Source organism: Pelobates fuscus, chromosome 12, assembly GCF_036172605.1.
Source record: "Pelobates fuscus isolate aPelFus1 chromosome 12, aPelFus1.pri, whole genome shotgun sequence".
Classification (NCBI taxonomy): domain Eukaryota; kingdom Metazoa; phylum Chordata; class Amphibia; order Anura; family Pelobatidae; genus Pelobates; species Pelobates fuscus.
The window spans coordinates 17,032,215-17,049,964 of NC_086328.1; the positions used below are offsets into that span (position 1 = coordinate 17,032,215).

At 40.8% G+C, this 17,750-nt stretch overlaps 2 protein-coding genes across 3 annotated transcripts in view; one reads left to right on the forward strand and one right to left on the reverse strand.

The window, feature by feature from the left end:
• Window positions 1–4,854, forward strand: part of LOC134579250 (neural-cadherin-like) — a 94,780-nt gene extending 89,926 nt beyond the window's left edge. Inside the window, exons 30-33 of the mRNA XM_063438468.1 lie at window positions 180–360; window positions 1,280–1,518; window positions 2,246–2,400; window positions 3,114–4,854. Of these exons, the coding sequence (XP_063294538.1) occupies window positions 180–360; window positions 1,280–1,518; window positions 2,246–2,400; window positions 3,114–3,542 (1,004 nt within the window). The 3' untranslated portion in view covers window positions 3,543–4,854. The remainder of the gene's footprint in view (window positions 1–179; window positions 361–1,279; window positions 1,519–2,245; window positions 2,401–3,113) is intronic.
• Window positions 4,855–9,150: 4,296 nt separating this feature from the next.
• Window positions 9,151–17,750, reverse strand: part of DPY19L3 (dpy-19 like C-mannosyltransferase 3) — a 32,253-nt gene continuing 23,653 nt past the window's right edge. For both annotated transcript variants that reach the window (XM_063437457.1, XM_063437458.1), the window contains exons 15-19: window positions 17,559–17,615; window positions 17,311–17,393; window positions 13,149–13,281; window positions 10,193–10,351; window positions 9,151–9,367 (exon numbers count right to left, since the gene is read on the reverse strand). In XM_063437457.1, coding sequence (XP_063293527.1) covers window positions 9,197–9,367; window positions 10,193–10,351; window positions 13,149–13,281; window positions 17,311–17,393; window positions 17,559–17,615 — 603 coding nt within the window. In that variant the 3' untranslated portion in view covers window positions 9,151–9,196. The remainder of the gene's footprint in view (window positions 9,368–10,192; window positions 10,352–13,148; window positions 13,282–17,310; window positions 17,394–17,558; window positions 17,616–17,750) is intronic.

Genomic DNA, 17,750 nt, shown 5'->3' on the forward strand with positions numbered 1-17,750 from the left:
CTGCTCTGTATGTCTATCAATAAAGAGCTTCATTTTAAAGTAGTAAACATTGAACATGACTTTTGGGAGTTCAAATTGTTACTCAACCATTAAATGTTAGCCCATCTCTAGTGATTGAAGGTAATATTAAATTTTACTGCATTATTGTTTTTTTTTTTTTGTTTTTTTTTTATTGTTAGGTTGTTTGAGGGATGCAAAATTGAATAACTACAGACTTCCAATGGAAAACCAGACTACCGCTCCGTTGTTTATCATCAATAAAAAGGGAGTGAGTGAGGGCTGCTTTTCCGAGGCCTGCAAAAGTAACCCTTGTAGACACGGATTTATCTGCACTGACTTGTGGATGAAACACGAATGCAGGTAGAACCTTGAACTTTCATAGCCTATGTTTGTTGTGTTATGAATATACATACCTGAACAGTTTACGGTCCCAGCAGAACAGGTGGATCAATCACCGGATGTACTGTAAGGTGATGGATTCCCCTTCATGCAAATCAAAGACTTGCCTGAGATGTACCTAAAGTTGTGTTTGGCTTGCCTGATAATGGAGGCATGAATGAGTTCAACATTTTGTTTGTTTGCTGTAGGAATCAGTGGTTTAGATTATGATGATTGCTGCACTGGGTAGATGCATTTGGAAATAGTGTTTTGAGTTTGGTTTGCTAAAAGCGAATCCAACCAGATCAACCAGATCATAAATTACTAAAATATGCAGCGATAGCTTTATTTCAACTCTTCTGACCATTGAGAAAAGTTCTATAATAGGCTCTATCTTGGGAGAAGTAGATGATGGTGGTATTCATCACAGATATATCTGTAACCTGAGAGAAATGTGCTCAACATGGATTTTTATCACTATCCGACAGGTTTAAAAGAGTAGAACATCCTTAAACTGTGTCAAATGTTCGATCATCTCAACTCAATTCAAAATGGCTGCCTCAAATGAGTACAGAAGACAGATGAGCTGAACGTTTACTAAAACATAGAGAGCAGCGTCAGCCGTTTTCCATTTGTATCAACAATAAATTGTTTTTTATGACTTCTCTATACTCACTACTAAAATGTTTACTGTGTAATCCTGACACACTGGACGTACATACATATACACCTCCAATGCACCATCAGGTTATAAGTGCTCCCATGATGTATTGTGTATGAATATCTACTACTAGGCCAGCTGCATGGGCTTGTGGGAGTTTGCCCTTTCCTTTAAATAGTCAATTTTAGTTTAGTTTCGTTTTTTTAAACAATGTCTTTAACCCTTTCTTTTACCCCGCAGCTGCCCAGCAGGTTACCTACCGATTGAAAATACTACAGACCCGCACTGTATGTACACAGTGTGTGCCAAGCTTCCCTGTAGGCATGGCACCTGCATTCCACTCTCGCCAGCCGAATTTACCTGCCACTGTGCTGAGGGCTATGTTGGGAATATATGCCACATCCCGCTGGAAGCTTTTGGACCAGGACTATGGTTCAGTACTATATACATCATCTCTACATGCTTCCTGTCACTCATCGGTAATATGCAATTTCTCATGCACTCTCTCATGAAATGGTACACAGTTTAATAATATATATATACAGTGCAATGGGAGTACCTTCCAGCACACCATTTACCAACTTCTTTCAGAGGTGTTTAGCCCCCCTGCAAAAATGTCAAACTCCAAATTTGAGGGGGGTTGACAGAGCTGCTTTATTGCCAATATAAGCAAACTAGAAAAATTATCTCTCTTGGTTATTCTTGCTTTTCATTTGAAATTTACTTTGAATTTCTGGCAACAATTCACTTTAGTGGATAATCCTGTACGTACATACATACCTACATATATATATATATATATATATATATATATATATATAAAAAACGAAAGTAAGATAGCACTCCCAGGACTTGTAAATCAAAAAGTAAAACTTAACTTTTAATTAGCTTGCAAAAGGACCTTTTGCAAGCTAATTAAAAGTTAAGTTTTACTTTTTGATTTACAAGTCCTGGGAGTGCTATCTTACTTTCGTTTTTTGTATTTTGCTGGACAAGCACCGGGCATACATACTTGGATTGTGGAGTGCAGGATTATTTTTTCTTGTTATATATATATATATATATATATTAATTCTCCCTCTCTATGACTAAGGGCTACATGTTGAACCCCAAAACAAATTGATAAGCCTGTGTGCAGAATTACATTTCCATATACGTGTGGGAAGATGTCTCAATAAGAATGGAACATGTTTTATACATTTGCAGTTCTAATGGCTGGCGTTCTGCTGTGGTCTCACTGTAAACGGAAGAAACGGTTAAATCGGGGAGTTTATCACGTGTCGGCACACGGTCGAGAGGTGGAAGATACCAGGCAGAATATGTTCCATTATAATGAGGAAGGAGGAGGAAAGGAAGATCATGTAAGTCGTACAACTCGCCCAGCATACTGCATCAATGTTGTTTCTATTAAAGGGGCCGTTCTTCAAATCTCCCTAATTTCAGTCAATTTAAAGAATTTATATTGTAGTGAACTGAAAACCGAATTGCGGCAAAAAGTGCTTATCTGGGCAGTTTCTCCAATTCAGCTACTGTATTGCAAAAGCCGGTCTAGTTTTTTGTGCAGTGTGAAATTTACTACGATTCTGTGTTTAGTAAATAAATCCCTCTGCTTTCACACAGCGGAATGTCCACTGCCCATGGAATTCCAAACGGCAGTTTATTCACCACTTTGGGAATTTATCTGTGATTTGCATTTATATAGGAATGTATTCACTAAACTGGAGAACACTCAAATGAGTTGCCAATGTTACATCCAACTAGTTGAAATAGTTAATTTTGTGCTATTTTGATGTACGATTTGCAATTCGCACAGGCTGGAATCTGGGTACTGACGAAAATCTCAAAAGATAAATATATGAAAGTTTTATTTGTATTTAAAGAGAAATGGCATCTCAAGTAAAGATTGATATCCACTTCACGAGATTATCTCTTTCAGACCAAAACTCCACAGAAGTGGGCACGGATTTAATCCCTAAAGGGTTAAAGGAGGATGATTGTTCCTTCCCCATTCTTATCAAAAGTAAAAGTAAGTGACTTGCCAATCAGGTCTAATTAGAGTTATTGTTCTCTGCAGGACGCGTTCAACATGACAGAACTCCAGCTGTCTCTTCGGAGCAGCCCCATGCACACGCTCCGCAGGAAGACAAGAGAGCGGCATATAAATGGTCCCTTAAGCTGTGATTATGATACGTCTGTCAGCCAGAAGGAGCCGTCACAACTGCCAGCATCAGAACTGAGCTGTTCTTTTACCAGTGGAGATTTCAGCCAATATTTCTATGATGTCTTCCAAGATGCGGCCTACATCCAAAGGGCACTGTCCTGCGACAGCTTAAAGGTATATAATCTGGAAGGAGATGGATCTTTGGCTGGAAGCCTTAGCACACTGGCATCATCTGGCCTAGGAGACGACATGGAGTACGAAGAAGAGCTGAAACACTGGGGGCCAAAGTTTGTGAATCTCTGTAAACTTTACTCTTATACGGAGGAGGATGAGCTGCAGTGAGATCCAGAGCTCGTAGCAGGAGAGAGAACATGTGGATTCATGGCCAAGTAAAATCAACGCACATCACCTGCTGCGTATTACAGATTATGGTATTTAATTAACATAACGCACGTTTGCAAAATTATGTCCCGGTAGTAAGCAACTCAGATGGTGATTGAACAAGTTAAAGGGATGCCGTACCAAAGAACTTACACTCTGTTTAGGTGGATTCCCTCGCAGCCAAGGGAAATGTGTAAATAGTAACCTCACCCAAATCTTCAGGAACTTTTATGTCAATCTCGCTTTGCGAGAGAACTCTCCTAACCGGAGCAGACTTCTTTTATAGTTGTGCGTGTGTGTCTGTAGAGTTCAGTAGATTTAGGTTTATATTAAGAAAGCAGGCTAGCAACTTGTCTTAACACTTCAATTGCCAGAGACCCTTCTCAATGCAATGGAAGTAAATGCACCTGGCCTTCGAGATATTAAATGTCACCCACTGGGCCTTGAGAAGATTATGGTTATTAAAACCTAGCATTGAACATCAATGAGACAGTAATGCTTCAAATAGACTTTCGTTTCTATAAATGGCGGTATGTAAAGTTGTGGGACATGGTTCACAGGTCACTAATATTGAAGCCGGCATTTTATACAGGAAAATGGACTATTCCTATCTATGCACTGTCTGGTCACTAACCAGATTTCAATTGTAGCTGCATTTTGATTGGCTGAAAACAGAGTTTTATATAATTTAGCTGTAAAACCATATTACTAAATTTAGACTGATGAAGAAAATTTAGAGAGGTACAGAAACTTTCCAATTCCATTAACAAGCATATATTTTATAAGCAGACTTTCAATTCACTGATCAGTTTGTAAATCCCAGAGAATCATCTTAAATGTTATGTACATTTCCCCCCACCCCCTTTTACCTGCTACAATTGGGCTGAGATTCTTATAGCACAAAAACGTATTACAGGCAAGTCCTATAGCTTTTACATACATACAGTGAACTTGTCTCAGGGCTCTATTACATGGAGGCCATTTATATTAAGAAGTTACTGGTCCTTTTAAGAAGTTTTTTTTTTTTTTATGCTGTAGAAGGTCATGAATTTATTTTAACCCGTCTGAAGACATTTAGGCAAGGTTTACATTTTTACAATGTGAATTATTTTATCCCAGGATCTGTGCCGTACTGTAATCTGGTCCTCCTGTGTGCGGACGGTGCTGTGGTCTCTCGCACATCCGTACAATACTGTGTTTATGTGCCTTACACATCTGCATGTATTAGCTTGTGCCAAACCCCATGTAGTTCAAACTCTGTTAGACCAATAAAATGACCTACCACTCTTTTACCTGAAGGTTGAATTTTTATCTTTACAGAAGCCATTGTTCTGTTGCTTTAATATGAAAATAAGACAAACTGTGGTGGGGCGGATTTCATCATCATCCTGAAATAAAATCGATTTCATCTTGTTGAGTTCATTGTTGCTATTGAACTCCAACTCCCAATATTCTTAGCATACTGATGGATAAGAATGTTAAGTGGTGCTGTATCATGCAGTCCATTAGCTAATTAAGCTACAAGACTTCTAGTTATTGGCCATAGATAGTTCTTGTTTAGCCCTATAATTAGGGATGTTTAAGGTAAATCCAGGGGAGAGGGATGAATATTAAGCCACCCAATGCACGGGTAGTTTCAGTGTCCCTGCAGGTAAGATTTGATATCGGTACCTACCTTAAAAACAGCAGAAAGACTTACACTATTAACTTTTCTGCTTAGCAGTATGGTTTACTAACTCACTGATAGCAGGCATGGCTTGTTATGGAAAAAGTGCAAGCAAAAATAGGTTTTCTGATTAGACTTTAAAATGACAGCACTGTTTTAAATAACGAATTTAAAGAGAAGCGATTGATAACTTTAAGATATAACAAAATCCAGTACCGAGCAATGTACGGTATTTTAAATCCTTTTTAAGAGAAAAGCCTTCCACCCCCCTCTCCTTCGTGACCTTAAAGCTCATTATTTGTGTAATTGTAAGCACCCTCTGACCACTGTGACCTTATTTCTGCACTGAAATGCCGTTTACATTGTGGGTGATGTGACTGACTCACAGCTACCAGAGACTGAGATGGTGGAGGGGTTTGTGTCATCAGGTGCCCAGCATTGTCCTTGCTGCAGGACCGTGAACCTCTTCTTCCCATCCAACTCCTCCCCACTAGGTGCATATTTTCCTTTCATTACTTAAAACAACTTACACACATTTTTATTTAAATGAACAATTAAGAGTTGTATTAGCACAGTTTGTTGAAACACACAAAAAAAAATGTGAGGATGGTTCACGACTAGCTAAAACATGGTCATATGCAAGTTTATCAACAAAGCACCACTTTCACCCCAAAATATTACATTTAGAATGTTAAATCATTTCTGGAATCCCATATTCCTTTTATCAAACGTTTGATCATACAAAAAAGTTTTCACGATTTGTTAAAATGACTTGTTACACAGCACAAGTTAACCTAAAAGAGCATCAATGGTTTTAGTGCACCCTGTCTCCGATCCTCTGCCTCTACCAAAAAAGGTCATCATTGTTCAACCAAAAAAAACGGCAAATGAGGATTTCTTTACACATTCGTAAATCTGTAAATGTAAAATTCAGCACAAACTAGCCGTGTTTGCTGTAGTAGGGTTTTGTGAATGAACCCGTATGACATATTTAGTTCAAGGTCTCATGTATAGTCCTTTGCACGTGTATTTTTTCGGGATACCATAATCACCAAAACCATTACAGCTTAATGTCCCTGCAGGCTTTTTAATATAAACACTGCATTTACAGGTAAAAAGGAAAAGGCAGTGTTTACATTATTGCATAGGAACACCTCTAGTAGCAGTTACTCAGACAGCCACTAGAGGTGCTTCCTGTATCCATGCTGCACTGGCGTTCAGCGTCTCCACGCTCTGCATGGAGACATTGTACGCTCCCCATAAAGGACGTGCTGATGGGCACAGCGTGGCATTTTGCCCCCTGTCCTCATGCACAGAGTCTTACATTTGCAGCGTTAAGCCCAAAATATCCCTTGGTTGCCATGAATTGGACTATGCCAGGCAGTTACATATTACATCCCATTGATGACTTTCAAATGGCACAGTCGTAGAGGTGGAAAAGCACAGTGTTAACCCATAGTTATAAAAATAAAGTAAAAAAAAAAACAATGCACATAAACACTAACATTTCTATATTTACATCAGGTAACATTTTTGCAGTTTCTTAAACTACAAGTCTATGATCCACAGCCAGGCTGTGTCAAACAAATGCAAGTAGAGGATAGTAGGGGTTGAAGTACAGCTATAGTGCTATTGGCTACTGTACATCTTTAGTATAAACAAAATAGAGCGAATGTAAAAAGAAAACAAAACGCTGGTTATAAATATTGTGCATTTCTACCGTTTCAGCAGAACATGGAATTCAGCAAGCTGTACATCCATGAAACTTAAAGTGGATCTGTCATCTTCTGGGGTCTCTGCATATTTTGCAAAGATCCCCTATGGTGACATTGTGGCTGTGTGCAGTGCAGGTGCGTTATACTTACCTGATGTTGTCCCCCGTGGGCGCCGCCAGCTTAATCTCCTACTGCTTCATCTGCCAGGATCCTGCGAGAGCCGTTCATACACAATATCGTAAGAAGCGAGTTAATGCCACCAGTGACGGGTGGGGAAAGTGACAAAACGTGATGGAGGAAGCTATTCCTTTTGGCAGGTGGAGGATTTACCATGATAAAGTAATCCCTACTTTATCTTACAATAACTTTGGTCTGCGTTGGAATTTCAATGAAATACCAAAACAGTCTTTATGAGCATTTATTATGAAGATTTTTATCTTGATGAAATGCTAAAAATGGGGTGACAGAGCTGGTTTACAGGAAAACTTCAAGCACAATAACTACTGCATGTTGGCACCCAGATTAAGTAGTCAAAAACTGTTTGCAAGTGGTTGCAGGGCTTAGCTCTGGGGAGCAAATGGAGCGTCCATTCAGGAGCTTCTGGCTCACTGGACACATACCAGAACACTGTGAACCCCAGGCAAATTGTAAAATCATTTAAATTGTTTGACTACATACCCTGGGAGGGCACCAGAGCACTTGTAGCACCCTCACTCCTATAGCACATTGTAAAGCTGCCTCCATATAGCCGTGGTATTTTAATTATAGGGACAATATAGGCTCATTGAAGTGGTCTGGGTGCAATGTCCCCTTAACCCTGCAATGCTAATTATTGCAATTTCTGAGAGACTGCAATCATTACATTGCAGGGCTAACTCCACCTCCACAGCCACAAGAGGCACTTCCTGCTTGCTAGGCGACTTTTGGTCACTTGACGTTGGATGTCCGCACATTCTACATGAGAACATCCAACGCAAGTAAAATCCCCATAGGAAAGCATTGCAGCAGTGCAGACAACCTTCGGCACTCCAGATGTTGTGGACTACAGATCTTCTACAAATCCCTGCTTTGTACTGTAGTTTACACATGTGCAAGAATATAAAGACCCAGTTTGCGATTTCTTCAGTTCCTGGCAGAAGAAGCTAACAAAAAGGTAAGGTTTGAGGAAGCAGAACTTCAGGTAAGAATATCTTGCCTTCACCCGCTCAGTGCCACATCTGAGTCTTCCTATGTAAATGTGCAGACACCACCCAGCTGTAACCTAACATTACAAATTGTAAGTACCAATATATGCAAACTCACACTTGTGTAACACAAAACCCTACCTTTGTCATGATTATCGCTCCCCTCTTTACCAATAGCCGGTGTCTGGCTGATTGGAGCTTCCTCTCTGCACTAGCACAGACAATCTGTAGTCAAAGATAAACTTATAAATCATGATGCGCCTATGAGATACCTAAATTTTGGCCATCTCACCTGTAAACAATCGCATTTCAGAGAGCGTTACAAACTTACAGTTTTGCATGATTATTCACAAAATACTGAATAGAAGGGATTCAAAGTGAATTGCAAATATGAAGTCAAAATAGCCCAAATGAAAACTTAACAGCTGAACTTGAAAATTCTCAATGTTCGCTGTGTCCTAAAATTCAAAATTCACCCTTCAATGGAAAATGCTGTTACTGATTTACCCACAGCCAATGCATTTTCAAAAGTAATACACATTTCATTACCTTTTTTACCGCATTAGGTAACCCTCTGTGCAAGATTTAACACTAGCAGCGTGTTCACAAGTTCTGTACACCAAATGTAATGTACCATAGAAAACACATAATGGCCCCATTTACAGTACTTTGTTCAGTAACTACAAAATAAAAAAAAAAAAAAAAAAGGTTTGGCACATACAAGTAAAAAAAAATTAAATTGGAAAATGGACTCTGGACTGAATAAACACAACCTAGAATTCTATGAAAAGTGAAAAAGAAAAAAAAATTGACAGAGCCCAATTCTTCACATCAGTGTATACAGCCATCTCTCAGACTACACAAATACTATACTAAAGAGCACATTGAAATGAAAAGATTTGGCCACTGTATCGAAGAAATTTTACTGTCCCAGGTTTCTCCAAAGTTATTCGGTCAGTTCTTGTGAAGGAAAAAAAGCCAAAAGTCTGTTTACCTCCTGAGTTTCCCCAGATATCACATTCATCACAGACTCCGGTTGGTTGGCACAAGCTATTTAACGCTAGACTTTTTTGCCAGTCTGTAGACATGGAAGGTTTTGTTTTTAAAGACCCTGGTGAAGTAATTGGTATAGGATGGGTTGTCTCTCTTTATTTCATCGCAGAAACGAGGAGACGGGGATGGCTTTAAATCAGGATCGTTGTCACCAGGTCCATCCATGATCTGTTAGAGATTTGGAAAAAAAAAAAAAAAGTTTAATATTTATCTTACAGTCCAATAAAATAGCACCAACATATTAGTATGCAGGCTAGAGAAGTAGTTCTTCAATGTGTCCTTCAGAAACAGTGATCCAAGTTCAATTGTCTAGATTCTTGGCCACCTGATGTTCACGAAGAGCAAGTCTGCAAACAGAACAGAGGGAGAGACACCACACACACACACACTCCCTCCCGGCCCCCCTCCAAGCCCAAGAAATCCTGTGTTTCTCAAGAACTCCTTATCTCTACTAGGAGCAATGTGGCACATAACTTGGCCAGCTTCATTACTCCTCACTTTCCACAAAGATACATACTGAAGACAAGGAGAGAGAGCAACATCCTAACACAGAATGCTATTCCTGCACTCTTCTGTCATTAGACAATCAGCGACCCAAGACAGTCTCACCCATAGTGTAAGTAAGCATAGGCGAGGGGGAAAAGGGAGAATTTAAATTATCTTGCTAAGCCACTACTATTACTTCAATTAACCCAACGTGCCCTTTAAGTGGCAGCAAAAAGGAGATGGTTCTGCTTCTTCCCTTATAGTCATAAGAGGACCTTTGACACTGGTCATTGGGTATAAAGAAAACCTACACTATTCTTTTGGGGTTACCTATAAAAAGGACCTTTGACAGCTTGTTTGGGGAGATATATATATATATATATATATATATATCCATCTTTCAGTCTGCATTCATACTACACATAGCCAATATATTATCTACAGCCAGAAAGTGAAGAGGTCAATTCACAATATAGAGGCATTCAATATTTTCTGTATTGTTCTTACATGTCCATTGTCAACATCGAGTAGGTCCCGTAAACGGCATCCCCGCCCATGACGCCTTTCATAACATATACTGTCCTCCAGAATCATATAATCCGTTCTGAACGACCTCAGTATACTGTGAACCTCTTCGGGGGATCTCTTTGCATAGATCTGGTACACCTGAGACATCAGATAACAGAATTAATGTAATGTTAGCGCCATCTGTCTGCAGCCAGACCTGTAGGAACCAGCGCACCGACTTTAAAATAGACATAATAATATTGTGTGTGGCTTTTTTTTTTTTAAATTCTTTATTTATGTAGTGCAGTTGGTTACAGACGCCACAACAGTGTTATGTAAGAGTTGCAAGAGTTAGATAGTGGCATTACAGTTTGCATATTTTTATATATATCTTTCAAGCTTGACCATACAGTTAGAACGTTAGAGTAAAAATGAATGTAAATAGAACAATTAATGCTTAACTACGCTATTTTCACCATACCAATATAGGTGCAAATTATAACAAACATGCATACAGTGACACATCCCATTGGAGTATTCAAGAATATACATGAAAAGGCATAGCGAGGTTGAGAGGTGTCAAAAATGCTTCACTTTCCCATAGTGACATAGACCTCTGTATTAGCTATAAACAATTGTATAGTCGTGAACTTAAACATGAGAACTGTGCTAGTAAGGGGTAGGCTATTACATAGTATTGTTAGCTAGGGAAACCACCAACGGCTATTTAGCTTAGCTCGCAGAGTGTAGGAACATGGTTAAATGGGCAGGGAGGCTATAGTGAGCAGTGGGATATTTGGTACCTTCACCCTATACCCAAGGCATGTAAGCAGGGATCAGGCCCGCGCAGACAGTAATAAGGGTCCACTGGGATTCTGCATCCTGCTGAACAATAGTAATACAATAGGCTAAGCTCTAAAAACTCTAGCTGACCGCATGGAAGTGAGTAGCCAAGGTGAGTATCCAGGGTGAGTCTGCGTGTTAAGGTATAGTATATAGATGGTAGCTTAAGCTTAAGCAACAGTATAGTGTTATTGGACACATTTCTAGTTAAGTGACTGGGGTTCAGACTATGCATGGATGTCCTGTTTTATTGTACTATAGATTCTACCTTCAGTGTAGGTTAGTTGGACATGTGAATGGTGTAATAAGCTGGATTAGCAACATGCTTATAAGATACGAGTTGGGAGGGAGTAATTGGTAGGCAATCAAGCAGGTCAGTATTAAGGCCAGTATGTGACCGGCTATCTGGAGACATGGCCAGTGGGAGTACTGAGATAATTATAATCATTAGAATAATCTAACTGAGCCTATTCTGCATATGGGTGTTGAAAATAGATTAAGTGGACACATCAAATAAACATATCAAATTAAATGAAAAGGGTACGGTTGTTCTTAGCGCTCAGCCATTTAAGTCCCATACTGTGAGCGAACTGATAGCTGGAACGCGGGCAGCTGTAACTCGTCATCCGATGCCCTTGGTGTGTTTCAGTAGATAGTCTGTTTGACAGTCCGGTTTGTAGGCTCCCCAGCTTGGTTGATTGCAGCTGTTGTGTCGTAGGTGAGCAGCTACCTCCCGTTCCCAATCCTGGGGGACTGTATGCCTCATGTTGCCGCTTGCTGGCAGAGCTCTAGGCGCCTCAATCTTCCTGTTCGAGAGAGAGCAAGCAGGCTTGGGTGTCTGGTTGGGTCTGCGTCTCCGGTGCCGTGCTGTTCGCCTGTGTCGCGGCTTTTGCAGCGGGGTGAGTCCCGTTGTGGATTTAGCAGGAACTGGAGGGGCAGCTGGCGGCATAGCAGTATGGTGCTCAGTGGAGCCTCCTTGCTGGGTGTCGGCGGACGGCCAGGGGTATACTGGGGCAACCGTCTCGCTCCGGGCTTTTTGTGGGGTCAGCACCGTATTACCACGGACCCGGGGGCATGTAGAGGCCGGGTCTCTCCCTGGCGGGGTAGATTTGAAGGCTGCGTTGCGGCGCCCAGGTCTCCGCCTGTATGGGAGATGCATTGGGGCTTTGCCCTTCAGGGCCCGCGGCCCGGATGGGGTTGTGGGAGGAGTAGCGGTCTGTGTTTTCGGGTTTTTGCCCAAGGGCTTCCCTGGACCTCTCCAGCTGTCGCTCCCTTGATGTCTCTGTGTGCTCTCACTTGCCTGCATTCGTGTCCTTGCAGCAGCTTGGCGCGCTTCCGCCTTTGCCCAGAAGTTTGCAAACAGTTCATTCAGGCGAGTATCTAGTGGTGCGCAGGTGGAGTGTTGGGACTCTGGTGCCGCGTGGTTCTCATCAGGCTGTGCGTCCGCAATTTTAGTGCAGCTATCGGTTTGCTTGATTAGTGTACGGTTTAGGCTGTTGCCATCTATTGCTTTCCGTGTAGGCTCACTGGTGTCGATTATTGGGACCAGGATAACCCCCACCGGTCCAAAGGGGGGGGGGGTAAGCCCAATACTTCGGGTGCTGCTTGCTTTGGTGGGGTGGGAGAGCGGCCGTCTCTCCTCTACCCTGCGTGGTGTAGGCCCCGAGTCTCTGAACCGGTAGCCCAGAAGGCTTTCCGAGTGTGTGAGGTATCCACCCGTTCCTCAGCATTTGGGTTGCAAGGTGAGGTAAGTAAGGGTTCAGGATTGAGCGGGGATCCCTCGTTTTTTGCCGAAAATCGGGTCCAGGCTCGGAAGCTCACAGATATTGTGTCTGTTCAGCTCCCCGGTCAGGCTCCGCCTTGTGTGTGGCTTTTAATTCCACCTGTCCTTTTGCAGTCTAACACCCTTCAACAATATGCAGATTAGAGTTACTGGGAGCAGACAATTTGCTTTTCCTGGGAGCAAACCTAGACAAGTTAGTTAGCTAGCTCCACTGTTGCTCTGTAGTAATAGGTTGCATTGCTTGATAAGTGCTGTATAAATTGGGGATTCATTACAATGAGCCTCTGATTGAGAGTGCTGCGAAACAGAAGGCTCTCTCTGTGACCTCACCTGCTTTGTCCGATCGCGGAGACTCTTGTCTTCATAATGGGGGTGATTGGTTAGAATTCTCCCTGTGCACAGCTTGACCCCAGCCAGAAGCTGCATGCTCCCTGCAAACACGGCATTCCTTGGAGTGTTAGACCTTGAAATAACATTAGAAAACAAAAATTTAGTTATTTTTAAAAAAAATAAAATAAAAATAAAAAATGTTAATTTAAGTGCCTACTTACAAGAAAAGAAAAAAAAAACCTGTGTGTTATGATACAGTGTGTGAGGTTAGTCACCATCACGGGGAGCAGAAGGACACTTTACTGATTTGTTCTTATGTTTTAGTCACCATGTGTCCATTACAGGTGCAGGGTGTGTAGAATATGGTTGTGGTTAAATGTGTGCTCTCCTGTCCTGCTGATGCTTGCTACTAAGTAAGTGTATTTGGCTATGGAGCCTGTAATTTGCATATTCAGGTTGATTTGCAGATTATGAATTCTGCAGGCCGGAGAGATATCTTGTGTTAAATATCGTCTTCCCCACTCCTTTATAAATATGTTATTATGCTTCATACATGTTTTGGTTATTTGTATTTAAGTTTGTCACCACAATCTAGATGTAATAAGTATATGGGCTAGTCCCAAGTAAAAATAAAGCTGTGTATGTTAGTTTACCTTTTGGAAATGTGTGCCCTGTGTGGATTTATAAGGATCCCAGTCACAAAGTTGTTGTACATGTTGGCTGGATGCATGATTCCTCTAGCCTTGGGGACAAATCAAAAAGAGCTAAGCCTGACAGCCACAAGTGCCTTTGTAAAGAGAAGAGTAATCACATTGCAGGCAGAGGTGAATACCTGCCTGGAAGAAGGGCTGCAGAGGTATAGGCAGAGGGGACGATACCTGCCTTGAAGAAGGGCTGCAGAGGTATAGGCAGAGGGGACGATACCTGCCTTGAAGAAGGGCTGCAGAGGTATAGGCAGAGGTGAATACCTGCCTGGAAGAAGGGCTGCAGAGGAATAGGCAGAGAGGACGATACCTGCCTGGAAGAAGGGCTGCAGAGGTATTGGCAGAGGTGATGATACCTGCCTGGAAGAAGGGCTGCAGAGGAATAGGCAGAGGGTACCTGCCTGGAAGAAGGGCTGCAGAGGTATAGGCAGAGAGGACGATAACCGCCTGGAAGAAGGGCTGCAGAGGTATAGGCAGAGGGGACGATACCTGCCTGGAAGAAGGGCTGCAGAGGAATAGGCAGAGGGTACCTGCCTGGAAGAAGGGCTGCAGAGGTATAGGCAGAGAGGACGATAACCGCCTGGAAGAAGGGCTGCAGAGGTATAGGCAGAGGGGACGATACCTGCCTGGAAGAAAGGCTGCAGAGGTATAGGCAGAGGGGACGATACCTGCCTGGAAGAAGGGCTGCAGAGGGGACGATATCTGCTTGGAAGGAGAGCTGCAGCCTGGTTGGCTGGAAAAGCTTCAGAAAGACCCCAGTCTAGCATTGGCAACTGAGATTAAAGAGTGCTCCAGGGTCCCGGCCAGCAACTAGAAAGTGGAGGTATGCTGTCGGAGTAATTTTTTTGCGGATTACTGTTGCTTCCCTCTTTGAAGTGCTTAGATTTGTAATATTGATTAGTATATTTTCACACACACTCTAATCTAAAATTAAATGTCTGATGATGTAGATGGCCATCTATATTAATACATAAGTTCCCCAATAAAACAAATAGATATATTTTAATATGCGCGTCCTGCTCGGTTGGCTGTTAGGCCCCGTCCCCTTAAATTGTCTTTTTTGCAGTCATAATGTACTCAATGTGTGGAGGTTGGCAAAGCCCCTTCTCTGGGTAATGGTAATCCACAGCAAGCTCCCCATAATGATGCAGGGTCTGGTCTCTCCTCCCCCCCAGCTAGTATACTGTGAGGTAAGCTGCACAATACTGCCTAGAGGATTTCCCCCCTCAGTACTGGGCTGACATGTGGTCAGCTCTGCCTTCGGCAGGAAGAGCCTGGGGATGCCAAAAGCACAGCAACTGAAATTGTATATAACATTTCATCTATACATTGTGATAGTAGAATTGCTAGTGGATATACAATATTTATAAAAAATACAGGCATACATTCGGGTGACAGCATTGCATGTATGCTGTGACCCGACTGAAGATCACATTATTCCCAATCAGACTTGTTCGGAGAATGATGCGCAGGCAATGAAGCCAGTGCATCGGTCTGTATGTTAGAAGAGATAAAACAGAGGCTGGCTGTTATAATAGCGTTATACCAACAAACTCGGAATCGTGGCAGAAGTGACAGTGCTGGAGAGGAGGTAAACTATTTAATTTATAATTTACCAAAGCAATAGAATTCATTTTAATGTTTGATATTTCTTAGGCAATGAATATATAATCTGTCATGGCAATATCATTAAGTACAATCATATTGAAGTGAATATAACTTTAACAATTTAAATAATTATATTTATATCACAAAAGGGTATTGAATAGCCAGACTTGTACATGCGTAGGTGTCACTTAGAATTTTCCATCATGAAAATTCTACACACAAAAAAAAAATTTTTTTAAAAAATACTGCAAAAACAAAAACCAGAAAAATAAAAAAAAAATGCCCAATTTTGCTGTATTGGCCTAAACTTTACATTTCACCAGTTTGTGTTTTTTGTAAATTAATAACCATTCAAGCCATCATACTGAGTGAGTGGAATATAGTTAGAATAAATAAGTGAATGTAATAAAAAAAAAAAAAATCAATTTAAAAGTGGAGCTCCTATAAAATATATACATTTGTTATGGATGTTATTAATCACTGACAACGCAGCACATTCCAAAGACAAATCTCTGTAATTAACCTCACATCCAATCGCCAGCGCAAATGCACGGATGACTTTTAATAATGTTTGTTTTGTATTTCTCCAGAAAGACGGGAGATATTTTCAGTTTTATATGGGTTGCGTAGAGATAAAACAAGCCAATGACTACTCTCATGAGATCAGATACATAAAATATTAAAATGCTTTAATGCACACATAACGTTGTACTATGCCAAGCATTGAACGTTTATCAGACAATAAAAAGTCAATAATATGGATGACTAAGAGCTAGATTTGGGTAATAATTAATACGCATCGGAAGCCAAATGAAGGGGAAAAAAAGCTCAGATTTATTTATTATTACAGAGAGGTTTTTTGTTTTTTTTTATATTTTCTTTTAAATTATACAGTTAGAGATTTCATCAACAAAAATGGAGGATAGCAAAGTCATTTTCAGAATACATTGTAACTACGTTTAACCTGTACATTGTGCTTTTTAGATCACTAAAAAAAATAGATAGATTAAAAGAAATTATGTGACTGGTGTTTTATTGCCCAGGGAATACAAGCAGATACATGCAGTCACCCACTGCACAGGTTTAGTGAGCCACGAGCCAGTGTCTAGGCTTATGGGAGGAAATAAATAGGTACATGCAATGTGACAGCCCAACTTCTCATCTTAACTTGTATGCCAGCATCGTGAAAAATAATAGCTAAACTGAACAATACAAATGAGCTAAATCAAAAAATAAAAATGTGACTATGCAATTTGTATGTCTATGCTATATTCACATAATAAGTATAATTAAAGGGTTACTCCAACCACCATGACCACTTCAGGTTTGAAGTCGTCATGGTGGTGGGTCTATGTGTAGTATTTCTGCATATACACTCTGTGCATAAAATAATGAGCACAGCACTCGTCCAACACATTTAACAAGAGCGCCTGCAAGGGGAAGCTAGCTCTTCCCTCTCTCTGTGGGTGCTGCCTACTGCAGTTCAAAACCTTGGGAGAAATCCTCCCTCCTCCTACCCGGAGCACGCACATGTCATCTGGCGAAGTGGTCCAATCACGGGCCTCACCATGAGAAGCCAGTGATTTGTCCACACGAGTGCCGGGTGAAGTCACGATAGGATAATCACTGTGAATCCTCACTTTAGTTAATAACCCGGTTATTAAAGCACAATTTTAATGTGCACAAACGTTTCCTAAATACAAACTCATATTTTGTGACCTGAGCATCGTATGGTTTAAATGTCTTGTGTATGTTTGGGGTGGGGGGTGGGACGGGTCAGTGTTTTTTATATTTCATGAAAAACCCACATTTTGAAAAAGACAACTGCAAAATAATTAAAACTTGCTTACTTGATCCAGCTCATTAACTGCACAGTATCCGGATCATGGAATTCTCTCAGTTCAGAAAGCTCCTCCGATAGCCGCGGCCAAAACTGGAAAAGATAGAAATAGAGTTTCATTTTCTGAATAGGCCAACATTGTCACCTGTGATCGGATGTCACAGTAACATTGTCCTCTGCAGCAGTTCTATCTAAAAAATAAATTATACAAACTATTAAAAACAGGTTTGTCAATTACAGTAAGGGCACATTACCCACCTTAAATATTAAATATATTATTAGCGTGATGGACACACAATATCTAATCACATTTGTCTGGAAAAGAAAAAAAATAGCAAGTTATTTAAATACCTACATACATACATACTAACAATTCTATTACACAAATCTAAATAATTCCCTCCAAGTAAAATTAACTCTTAAATGTGCAATATTAGAAATATATGTAAA